General features: G+C 34.8%; 1 protein-coding gene across 9 annotated transcripts in view; it reads right to left on the bottom strand.

Moving 5' to 3' along the window:
- The window catches only part of lov (BTB/POZ domain-containing jim lovell protein), a 261,400-nt gene that overhangs the window by 25,473 nt on the left and 222,674 nt on the right, over positions 1–13,253 (bottom strand). For 8 of the 9 annotated variants that reach the window (XM_081760469.1, XM_081760460.1, XM_081760466.1 and 5 more), the window contains exons 7-8: positions 9,793–9,936; positions 2,059–2,286 (exon numbers count right to left, since the gene is read on the bottom strand). In XM_081760469.1, coding sequence (XP_081616595.1) covers positions 2,059–2,286; positions 9,793–9,936 — 372 coding nt within the window. The remainder of the gene's footprint in view (positions 1–2,058; positions 2,287–9,792; positions 9,937–13,253) is intronic. The other variant, XM_081760467.1, reaches the window with a different exon arrangement.

Below are 13,253 nucleotides of genomic sequence, written 5' to 3'. Positions count from 1 at the left end.
CAACCCTATTTTACTATACTTAAACTTACTGTTTTAATTTGTAGTAACTAAGTATGAATTTTGCAAAACTTAATACAAAATAAAAAATAAAACTTTCCGGTGTTACATCAAAGTTTATTTATTTATTATTCCTCCAAAATTTCAAGTCCTCTTTCCTGGCCCCTACAGGAGCTTTGGTGTTTCTCGAGTCTTGCAACTACACCTTGTAATTCTGTACCACAGGATTTACAATTAGCTCAATATCCTTTTCCACTTGAAATACGAATGAATGAAATCCATACAGAGTCAGTCTTAGGCCTGTCATTAGCAATTCTAGCCAGATCAACGAAAAATGATGCATGTGTGAGGCGAGGTGCAAACAAAATGAGACTCAGCTCTATAGCACAAGGCATGAAAGCGCGAGTTTCATGCACAGGGGAAATCCCGTTTTGAACAAGCATAGAAAAAGTCAGGGTTTCGTCTCTTGACACAGAGTCGTTACTCTCCTAAAAACTCCGGTCATCCACCGGAATAAAATAACCTGTTTGGTCCTCACTTGCTTTGTGTTCAGCTCCTGTAGTTTTAGTGTTATTCTAACAAGTTTCTCTGCTTCCAACAATTTGGAAGTTTGCATTTAAAATGGCATAATTAACCAGGGGTGTAACAAGGTTCCGCGGGCCCCTCCCCAGAACCTTTAAAATTAGGTCATATAATTACCTTCTTTCTTTATTTATAATTACCTCCGCCCCTAGACCTGCAGAAAAGAATATGCGGCCCCGTGCCAAGTAATGCCTTGGTGGTCATTTATTGGACGACATAACTATTTCATTATTGTCACGGGACAGTCTTCATCGAAAAACACAGACATCACGCTTCAAGCAGGGATGTGTGGGGGGAGAATAATAACATATGGGAATAAAATATCCATCCTCATTCCTAAAAATGCCACTACCATGGTTTAATATATATATCTTCAAAAATATTTTTCTGACTGGTTCCCTCACCCTAGTTACACCCCTCCCCCTTCCTGTAATTAACATTCAATCGCAATCCAATTCCTAGGGGTTTTTCTTCAGTTTGCGAGACGGATTACACAAGGAAAAAGGTGTGATTTAAATAAAAAAAATCAACAAAAATGATTTAAAAGAAAAAAGTTTCTGAGTGAGACACATCAGTTTAGCTTCTTTTCATACATCTCATAGAAAATGTACGAGCATACAGTTAGGTGGACACTAAACATTTATTATCTTAATAAAACAAACAGAAGAGAAATATGATGCAGTGGAATTTATCACAGTTTGAAAACAAAATGTCTCATTGTTACTTAACATCTTGTAATAAAAATATTATTGCTGGAAGTTTTTACAGTATCTCGTTCAAAAAATGATTGCTAGAAGACAAACACTGTTTCAATTGCTTGAAAGACAGTTGATGAAAGGCCAGCATGCTAGGTGAACTCTATTAATACTTAAAAACTTTTTTTGAGTATTAATAGAGTTTACCTAGCATGCTGGCCTTCCGTAATTCTTGTCAAGTTCCAAATTACCAACACTCAACACAGTGGTACAGATTGAGTGCAGTGCTGCGGGATAATAAGAGACGAAGGTTAAAAATTTGCAACTTTACAAGAATCATGAAAGGGTCAATGCTAAATCATTTCTTTTACGATTCGAATCACCTAAACTGTTTTGAAAGTTTAAGTCAGGTATAATTATTTGTAGTTCCCACTGACCGTTTCCCTTCGTGCCAAGTGCCTGATGTATGGCCCGGATATCAAGGCTCAAAGTAATGGTTCGGAATTTCGAATGCATTTTAACTAGTGTTGAAATTAAGCTCAATTCTAACAACCAGTCGTTTTGTTAGCTTGCTACTAGCATCTTCACAAATGTTACACTCTCAATAATTCTTTGGATTGCTATATTCTATATTACAGACAATAATTCCCAAAAGAGTAATTTCCTCAGGTTTGAAGTTTCAACTAGGTTACTATAGAAATAAATGATATTACATGATAAACACCTATTGAAGACATCAACATAACGAAATAAAGGTAAATAAACAGCAAAATTAGCAACTTACTGGTGGCGGCGGGGGCAAGGGCAACGGCTCGGTGCTGTTTGGAAACATTAAATTGTCCGGGGTCGGAGTCGGAGTTTCCACCATTGGTGTATTGTTGTTGCTGCTGCTATTATTATTGTTGTTATTATTATTATTATTATTTTCTACTGGCTGCGGTTGAGGTTGAGGTTGGGGTTGAGGCGGTAGTTGCGGCTGAGGAGATTCTTCAACGTCGGATTTTGGTTGCTGCTGAAAACAAAAACAAACAATTATTATTAAATGCTTATCATAATTTTTTTCTTTCTTACATATTAACAATCATATTAAGTACTTTATCGTTTATTCCAAATCAGAATTAACTCTTGCATTATTTTAATATTTTGTTTTTAGTTCCATATTGAACAAAGCACTAAACGTAAAATCACCTTCCGTTGCACTCATGATTTTTGGTTGCTGGTTATAATATTAGTCAATCGTGTTCAGTAATTAACGGTGTTTAGTACCACCGTAATTCGTTGATTTATATGGGGAAGCATTTTCCTTTTTTTCTTTGAAACGAAGATTTTTAACGTTTTCAGTTTATTAATTTCTTCTTGAAGTTTAGTTCAACGTCCTATGAAATGTCAAAATGTATTTACCTTTTATAGATATATTTCTGTGTTTTCTGGGAAAGGAGAACAAGTTACAAGTTGTCCATCCTCAGTTATCCATAGTTTCAGTATCCACAGAGTGCATTTTGACTTCTACCCCTTTTGAGCAACCCCAGAAGTTCTCTAAATATTCATGATGGATATATTTCTGTTCTCCTACACTAACAAGAACTTTAGGAATGATCCAAAAAATGAATAAAAAAAATTGCGATCTTGACCAAGAGTTTTAGGAATGATTAAAAAAATCAAAAGATTGAGACCTTGGCCAAAAATTAGCTTTTGGATCAAGGGCCACAAAAGTTTTTGAACATTCCCTAAATCGAGTTTTTTGTATTTTCTACGGAATAAGAACATCATACTGAGTTAACTGATACCTTGGGTTCGGCTATACTATATGTAGTTCTCCAGATATAAGGCGTACACGAAAATTTTTGTTTGAAATATACTGCATCTTTTGATCCAAAAACAAAGTCAACATTACATCGGAAACTGTGGATAACTAACTGAAAATTGGCCAATTTGGGGACGTGTTCCTCTCTCCCCAAAAATTACAGACTTGATATTTACTCAAATTAAACTCGACTTATAAAAATTAAAATCAAAGGTCGCACTCTCTATTTTTCACAAAGGAAGAACGGTAAAATCAAAACATTAAATTTCAAAGAAAAGAGAGTACTTTTCCATATCAATCAATAGTCTTTAAAACAAATAAATAAATTGGTGAAGTAGTTAATTAATTCTTTATTCACAACATTTACGTTCCTTCAATTCTTTTGCTTTGATTTGAAAATGTATTCTTTTCCCACGTTTCCCGTTACTTTATTCCGTTGTTTCTTACGTCACGAACAAAAGTCAAAACTTTTAACCTACAACGGTCAAACTATCTAAGGCGTCAGACTGGCGACTGCAAGATGTCTTTTGCGGTTCGAATCCCGCTCAGGACATGGGTTTATATATTGTCCTTGTACCATTTGTTTCTGCTTGTCTCCTTTAGACTAGAGAAGGATTGTAGGACATAAAATTCAAAAAATTCAATACAACTTCTGAAGTTTCTAACAATCAATCATTTCGAATTAAATTACCGAGGTCAACGCAGAAATCCAATCTTAAATAAAGATGTTCACTGTTTTCTAAGAAATAACTAAAACAACAGTAAATACCTTTCGAAAACTATCAGTGTATAATAGCAAGACTAAGATTAAAGTAAATAAACAAATAAATAAATACAACGTATCCTTTCGAAAACTAAATCTTTACTTACGTGAAATTACATTAGCTTCAAAAGTTATAACAGTCACGGGGCCAAGATCGAACCTTTGCGTGGCTTATTGAGCGGATGTATTAATAAGTATTTCACTTTGAATTACTTCGAGTATATTGATTACAGATACATGATTGATTATTATTTTTATTATGATTATGATTATTATTATTATTATATATTTTTAATTTTGTTTTAGGCTTTTCCTTTTCATACTGAACATCGTCTCGACTTAAAAAAAAAAAAAAAAAAAAAAAAACAGTTTTCGTTTTGAGACTCTATTCAATAAATTTCAATGTAATTTTTAGCGTTTCTTTTTCTTTTTTTTTCTTTCTTCTTCATTTCGTCCTGATAATGGATATAAAAGTAGTGTCTGTTGCAGATTAACCAATTTTCTGGAAAGAAGGACTTAAGATGCTATTATAGTTTGTTTTATTTCAAATTAATTGGCCAAACATGTTCTCTTTGCTAAATTAACAAAATACATTAGTATTTGAATCAAGAAATAAAAAGTTCATTCAAATTCAAAATTGAAATTTCAAGAAATAAAATTTTTCATTATAATAATTTCCTTTATCAAATTTCAGTAGACGCTTCGCAAGTTAAAATCTAGTGGTGTCCACTTTGATATCAACATGATAATACGTCGCACAGATATACACAATTAAATATTTTGCGTTATAACGTACAATTCACTCTGTAGGTAACATTAAAGTAACCCTAAAACGGTGCACACACTTGCATGGTGAATAAATCCTGTGTCAAACACCAACAATTACACACGATATACAATGAAAATACCAAGTGCGGATTGTGAACCTTATTAATATACATGTTCAGTTAAAACGAAATTCTCGCTTCTGAAGAGAGAAAAAAAAAAAAAAAACTGACGAGTCTATCTCAAAAACGGAAGTCACTATTAGAGATAGGAAAGTTATTAGGGAAAAAGAAACAGGCTGTTAATCAGAAAAGAGAACTTCTTAAACAAATCGTCACTTGATCGTGACAACTAAGATTAAATAATAATAATGTAAGTAATTAAATTAAAATTCAAAATCAAACAATACACGAAGAGCAGAGTAGCGTAGCAGTAATGGAATTGATTTAAACATCAACTGCTTTATGAAAAGAGAGAGTTCTTCAAACATAAAAGAAAGAGAGAAGGTGCAAAGAAAATGTAAATTTATACAAAACCTCAGAAAAGGAAAAAACAAACAAACAAAACGACAGAGAACCCATACGCCATGCAAGCAGAAGGCAAAACTCTTTAGTTATATAATTTGGGTTAAGAAATTTTTAAAATAAAAAAAAAAACATATTAAAACACACAAAACAAGAAAAGTCAGTCTGATCAAGATGCCCGTTAAATATCCACTGATCCATTTGGTGACGTCTGAAAAATGTAACGACACAGTGAAAAATAAAATAGCGTTATTTCGGTTGAATAATATTGTGAAGCATATTTGAATCACCGTAGCAGCTGAGAACTGATTAACGTGATTATGATACTTTCCTACAACGAATGTATTTTGTCTATCAGTGAGAACGTACTGTACATATGTTTGAGTGATGGGTAATTTCACACCTATATTTCGGGAGAGAGTTCAGCTGAATGGAAGGGTGAAGACAATGGTGTTACTAGGAGCTGGAAAGTTCAAGCCTCCCCAAGCTGAATACTACTCCATACTTTTTTGGCAGCTGGTAGTTTTCTAACTCCCCATCCCGAAGAAAGAAGGGGGGAAGGGGGGTCTTGCCTACTCACCTGAGTAAAAACGAACTTAAGAAAATAGGTCTTAAATTTTCCAAAACTGTATACGAACAAAATGATACAACAGAAATTATTGTAATTAACTTTATCTTAAGCCAGCAAAGCATTATAGAAACGTTACAAATAAATGTTCATCTAGTTGAACGGCGGTCATCGATATTTAGATGTGAAATTTTTAGTAAAAAATGGGTCGCGTTCTTTAATTTTATTACTACTAATCTCGGAAAAATCTTCACTGTTTCTTGTAAAAAAAATCCTCGTGTTACTTTGAAAACATTTATTCTAATTCTGAGAACACTGTCATGATGATGATTTAAAAAATAAATAATAAAAAAAGTTAAAAAGTGGAAGATAAAATTAAGAACGTAGGAAGAGTTGGAAAATGATAATATACATTCTTACGTTTTTGTCTACGGATATCTTTTCCTGCGTCTGGAATTTCAAAAAAATATTGTCATCCTTTTCTTGTTATCCTTAATTTTTTCACTGTCGTGATAACACTCTAAGAACAAAAATTCTGCAGTTAACACGAACATTTTATTTACAAAGAAACAGCACAGACTCTTAGGTTTATAGTAAGATGTTGTTATACCAACTGATGTAAAACGGTGTTCTAACAATGAAACACGATGAACTCACATCGAAATCCATCATGAAATTGCACTCAGAGCAAGGAAGTCCCATAGAAACACCAATTTCAAAATAACAGCTGCGATTGTGAGCTGGTAAGACCCGAGTGCGATAGTGAAATACCGCGCCTTCTCGACTGTTTTACTATAAATTTCAATATGGAACAAGAGAAGCAGAAATAAGGCTCAGCGATGGAATGAGGAAAATAAATGCGTTGATAGCAGGCGCAATGAACAAGCACTGTTGTAACACTATCCCTCTGAATGCTCTGTAGACATATTAGAGACACACTACGCACTCAGAAGGCAACTTCTGTGTCTAGCCGGTAGCATACTATGGATATAAAATAATGTTCCTAAACCGCAACAACAATGAGACTGTCAGCTCGAAACATTTGTTTAGAAACTCTGGGACCAAACTTTTCACTCGGCTCCTATACTATCCATACTAGTGAGCATTATTGTGTAAAAATGAGTCAATCCATTACTCTACTGAGAGACTGTTTCTGTGTCCGGTCCCCTCCTTCCCCTCCACCCGAAAAAAGTCCGTTTCGGTAGCATTTGGTAGACAAAACCAGTTTGATCGCTGTAGTAAATGAAAGAGAGAATATTGTGTGAGGAAGGCTATGTTACATAGCCGAAACTGTAACACAAATAGATAATCTATAAAAAATATATATTCTGCTTTGGTCAGTTGGAGTTTTATTAGTAATCTTGAATTTTCCAAAGCTACAATGAATAATTTACAAGAGAATATTGCTTACAAATTGCTCTCTGATCCCTCCACGAATTGTTGTGCAACTGTATCTCTTACTTCTTCCTCGTACGTGTAAGCGCGAGACACGAATTTGGTAATTTTCGTGCTTTAAATTTGGAAATGTTCCTTGAAGCAGTTTATCAACCATATGGATGCGTTGAACTTACGTCTGCCGGTTACAAGTTTCCTGCAAATCTGTGTAGACTGTGAATATGTACGACATGAAACCAAATGGATCAGTACACAATATACGCAGAAGGAAAATGCATAAAAATAAACTCATTGTTAATTTTTTTATTTAAAAAAAAAAGAAAAAAATCACGCACAAACCATGCAAAAATAAGAAATACGAAAGTACCGGTTAACTGAAATTAATTCCTTCGCCGTCCTGAAAGAGAAAAAGACAGTTACCAACACCAACAGAACCATAAGATATTTTCAGTCTAGACAAAAACTGAAATTTATTAGTGAATTTTGGTCTCACTTAGAGGAACACTGTACACAACTGCTGTTAAAATTATTCCTTATCCGAATAATTACTCGAATAATTACTCACTATCTGAATAACGAATTTTATTCGAATATTCAAATAACGTATATTCGAATTTTAACAGCACTCGTGTATACCTCAAGAAGCACAGTATGACAATGAATTTAATATTTTTAACATTTGTATGTACTGTATGACTATAGATACATTGTTAACACAGCCATTTAAAATAGAGCCTTTTTTTTCTAAAGGTAGACTCCAGTTTCTATTAGTTTGCATCTGACTAGTTACAGTATTTCATTGCTTTACCTGTTTTGGGGAGCGCGGTGGCTCAGTGGTAGAGCGTTCACCACCGGTGCTTGGGGTCCCTGGTTCGATCCCAGCTCGCGCCGTGTGGACTTTGTGGTGGACAAACACCGTGCTCGTGGGTTTTCTCGGGGTCCTCCCGTTTCCTCCCACTTTCTTCATTCCACCATTTCACTCATCTCTCATCATCACCGTCGCCTTTAGCCTAACCGGCATAACCGTGGGACGTAAAACTTAAAGATTTCATTTCATTTCATTTTTTTTTTTTTTTTTTTTTACCTGTTTTACTTAATTTGTATAGTGGAGGCAGGTGGCTCAGTGATAGAGCGCTTACTTTAAATGCGTGGGGTTCCTGGTTCAATCTCCGGTTAAGTAAGTTTGTGGTGAACGACATCGTGTTTTCTCGGGGTACTCTCGTTTCCTCCCACATTAACATTCCACCAGTTCTTCCATCATTCACTTCTTTAACCATCGTCCCCTTACTGTGGAACATTAAACTCAAAAATTTAATTTTCATTTCCTAGGTTTTTTTAATTATTATTATTATTTTATCTCACCTGACGAAGTATAATGACAAAAACCTAGGAAATTCTTTTATTGTAGTTCAGTCTTTTAGAAATAATTAATTTACAAATTTAAAAGCTACTCCACACAAAATACCAAATGACACACAAATGGAAACTGTCCAAGTTTCACTCCTACCTTGAGAACGTTTCCACACGACACTCTCTAGGCAATAGTCTACTTCGATCCACGTACATTATAGTGTGTTTCCCTAGATGGTCAACAAACAAACTCGTGTCCTTGAGACATGCCGAGTGGGGCCACGGTGGCTCAGTGGTAGAGCGCTCACCTATGGTGCTTGGGGTCCGGATTCGATTCCAGCCCCCGCCAAGTGGACTTTGTGGTGGACAAACACCGGGCATGGGTTTACTGAGGGTTCTTCCGTTTCCTCCCACTTTCTTCATTCTACCATTTCATTCATTACTCATCATCACAGTCTCCTTTAGCTTAACCGGAATAACCGTGGGACGTAAAACTCAAAGATTTCATTTCATTTTGAGACATACCGAGTGATACGGTGGCCTGGGGTTCTGTCCCGTATAATGTTTAAAATGCATGCAGCACTAACAACGTACAAATACTTCCCACATTGTAAAACACAAAATGCTATCTGCTGCGAAGTCGCCATTCTGTAAAATGAGATTTGGTCCGTGACAGGGTACACCGGAGACTGAAATTACTAGCCCTTACTGTTATACTTCACTGTTACATTATACTATTTACATATTGAGAAGTAATCAGTGAGTGACTTTTGTTTGACAGGAGGCCATGTGCTTCACATTTTTTTATTCCTTTTTAACCTTGTTTTTTACCCATCCATATTTCTCTTCCATGTTTTAAATTCACTTCGAACTGTTTTAAGCTGAAGATGGAAACCAGGTTTTCCGAAAGCGCTACTTAAAGAATACTTTGGTCTGTTATGAGTACTAGCTTACTACTTATTTTTCTTTCTAAATACAATCACCGCTCGCAATACACAGTGATATGAAATCTGGTATTTAAAATTTTCATTTAAAATGATTAAAACAAGTTTCTGCGTTTTCAGATGTTTGAGCTGGGTAACAAAAAAAAAGGGATGTCACTAGATGTCTATACGGTGCTTTCAAATTTCGTATCAGACTACGACCTTCTACAAGGAACAAAGTAAAATAAGGCTTGCAGCAACACGAGGAGGCATTTGCTAGTTTCACATAATTGTGCACTTTACTTCTCATTTGGAAGATTTCACAGGAAAATTATGTTAAGTATGAATTTTACCTGAAAATGTTGACAATTTGTTTTCTTATGATAACGAATCACCTGATGATAAATAGATAACAGTTGTACTTACTTGTTGTACTGTTGGAAGCATGGAAGGAGTATTTTTTTTAACAGAGAGATTTTCAGCAACATCTAAGGCGGGTGATGCAGCTTTGGACAAGTCATGGGCACTGTGAGAACTACTAAGATCTCCCGACCGTCGCCTCGGCCGAGCCTGAAACAAAATAATATCACGTCAATTTTATACAACACACATACATATATATAAGCATTTATGTCAAAACAATAACTCCTTAACCACATAAATTATTCTTAAACTAGAATATAACGGAGCTACTTTTTTTTTTTTTTTTTTTTTTTTTTTTTTTTTTTTTTTTTTTTTTTTTTTTTAACGTAACGAATTAATATGTAAGTCTCGAAAGCTTAACGCAATCATTTTCAAACTGTCCTGCGACGGAACCACTGGCGTGCAGGGAAAAGTAAGGATATTATTGAATATAATGTACACTTTATATGAAAATTTATTACTTATATCAAAGCGGTAACAATAACTACATTTCGTGATCTGATAGTCACGCAGTTGCAGTTGCAAATGAAATGAAATGCATTTTTTTTAAGTTCAACATCCAACGGTTATGGCTTTTAGACTAAACGAGATTGATGAGCATATGACAGTGAAATTAAGTTTATAGTGCTCTCCCACTGGGAATCGAACCCATAACCACGGGAATCAAAGGCTCACGTGCTAGCCACTAACCAGCAGGGTGGACTAGTTGTAGTTGCATTTGCAGTTTCGCTGTATTAATTGAAAGGAAAAATAAGACTTTTATAGATACGCCGTATGAATTAAATTAAGACAGTATCTCAAAAACTGAAAAGGATATAAAAACGGTTTGTTTAACGTATTAGCGGGTACCGGATGGTGGAAGAAAACACCCATACTCTCCTTCTTAAATGACCATTTTCAGTAAAACAACTATTTGACAAGACAACATTTCGCAAATACCAAAATTGTTCTATACTATAGCTACAGTTCGAATTGAGTCAGGCGATAAAGCAGGAAGATTGGTTCAGACTTCTCAATGTTAGTGCAGGAACCATTAATAACTCAACTATAAAGCAACTGCATAAGCAATAAATTTAATAAACTACGATAAGAGGACGCGAATTCATTACGTTATTTCACACGCTCACAGATTCACTTGAGAAGGAAAGTGTTTAAAAGAAGAATGTATTGAACAGAGAGAGGCCTAAGAATCGAGTAGGTCTTTATAAAGAGTAAACTTGTGGAAGTTGTAAGTTGGTAAGTTGTGGAAAACACAAAACAGAAATTCATACACTTGCAATGAAATATAAATATTTTTTTTAATGCATAATCAAATTTTCTTCCGGGAAAAAAAAACTTCATCTAAATGTATATTACTATATCATGCACGATCTATAATTGGATCCAAAACAATGATATTATATTGAAAGGGGGGAGGAATTAAATAACCATCCTTATTAACAGTTTTCAAATGAGTCGTCTAGTTGCAAAACGGCTTTTGTTCATTCACAGAAAATCCCAGAAAACAGAGAAAAACTGAGGATCGATGCGTTTTGCAAAACTGGAAATATATGAGGATGTTCAAATTTTTCAAATGAACACACTGAAGCATTCCCAGTTCTACAAAACATGCAAATTCTACACTTTTCTTACGTTTTCTGCGATTTTCTGTAAATGGACAAGAGTCTTTTGGAACTGGATGAATCAAACTAACGAACAGTAGAAGCTTAATAAAAATTTTACTGTATTTACTATCATCGATCAGAAATAATTAACGTTTACCTTAACAAAATCGAGTAATGAAAAAGAAATGAATCGTCTATGAACTAACTTTATTCCTGACATTATGTGCATAATCAAGAAAAGTAAGCGATTAATATTTCTTTCATCTCGAACTGAAAAAGACAGAAGTCACAATCACAATCTTTTTTTTAAACCAACAGAACCTTCAACAGAGGAAAAGAAAATCCCCTCTGTTATGCTAAGAACCAAAATTCGAGATCCTTAAATGCACTCGAAAGACTGAACTCAATAAGAAAACACCACGGAATTATCTCATCTTGTACTATCAATTAGCCTATCAGTCCTTTTGGGCAGGACTATAAAAATAAAGATCTTTAATACACAAAGGGTAAAAATACTGGACGACTGGACCGTGAACCGCATTAGTTTGGCTTAACGTGCCGATGCATGATATATGGTCTCGGGGAGAAATTTCATGGTTTCGGGGGAATTTTTTCTTCCCTGCACCATCTCTGAAATCATCACTGATCACAGTAACCATCCTGTAATTGGTTAGGCACCCTTATAAATATCATTTACAAACGCAAAGGTTAAGTTAGGTTAAATTAACGGTAAAGTTAAACTGACTGTACCCCTAAACTTTTTTTAAAAAAACGAAAAAAAGCATTGTTTACAAGTATATTTTGTATCAGTCTTAGTCGAATATCTAAATGTGCCTATGTGATTTTTAAATCTTACTACTTTTGTCTTAAGGACGATTATAGATGTGTATTGAAATGCATCATTGTTATTAGAAAGTAGCAGTAGAAAGAGCAATCTGCCTTTATCACCTTCTAAACTTCTTCATCTAGATATACTTTCAATGTTACTTTTAGCTGTAGATACAATCTGGAATATTATTTAAATGACAATTGACAAATTAAGCACAAGGTTCCATTTCATTTCGAAATTTAAAAAAAATTATAGCGGAGTATGTGGTTCTACTACATTCAAGGTGTGAAATCAAAGGTCTTCTCAAAAATATAAAATGTTCTTCCGAAAATTAACCTTTCTTAACCAGTGTGCATGTTTTATACAACTAGGAAAGAACTGGATGGACACTTCTCTAATACACCGTGGACGCTAGAAGGGATTGTCACTCAGACGGTACGAGAAGCTTTGGGCTATATTCGTATACCATGCCACCAGCAGCCAAGGGACCAAGGGTGTGGAACTCCACCTGAACTTTGGTTCGACTCTTGCCAGTGGACGGATGCCGGTCAGAAAGAATTTTTGGCTCTGACCGAGCCATCAAAATATGTACAGGTGACTATTCCTAAGGGGACCAAGATTCTTCGAAGCAGCACCGAACTTCAAAATGACAGGTATCAGCTATTCTTCTCTTTCTTACATTTCTGCGCCACTTACAAATGGAGATTCTATGTTTTATTTCCTACTTTTCACATAGTCAAACCCAATAATTCAACTTTAACGCTTACCCCTATTTTTATTGTTTAATTAATCGTCGCTGTACTCTAAGTTCTATTAATAGTTAGGACACAGAACGCTGCATGGTGGAGATTTGAAAGCTGCTTAACTCATATGGTGTATATTACACTTTTCGTAAAATCATCACGCGACGAAGAACAGTGTTTCAATGTACAATGTACCATAGTAACATTACACTGTGATTGATCTTGGTATGTCTGTTATTATAATTGCCGAAATTTTCAATGGGAACTTCCATCTTCTTCAGCAGCGTC

This window comes from Thermobia domestica, chromosome 5, assembly GCF_964235325.1.
Source record: "Thermobia domestica chromosome 5, izTheDome1.hap1.1, whole genome shotgun sequence".
Lineage (NCBI taxonomy): Eukaryota > Metazoa > Arthropoda > Insecta > Zygentoma > Lepismatidae > Thermobia > Thermobia domestica.
The sequence above is the reverse complement of the archived record's forward strand: the minus strand, read 5'-3'. Positions and strand labels throughout refer to the sequence as shown.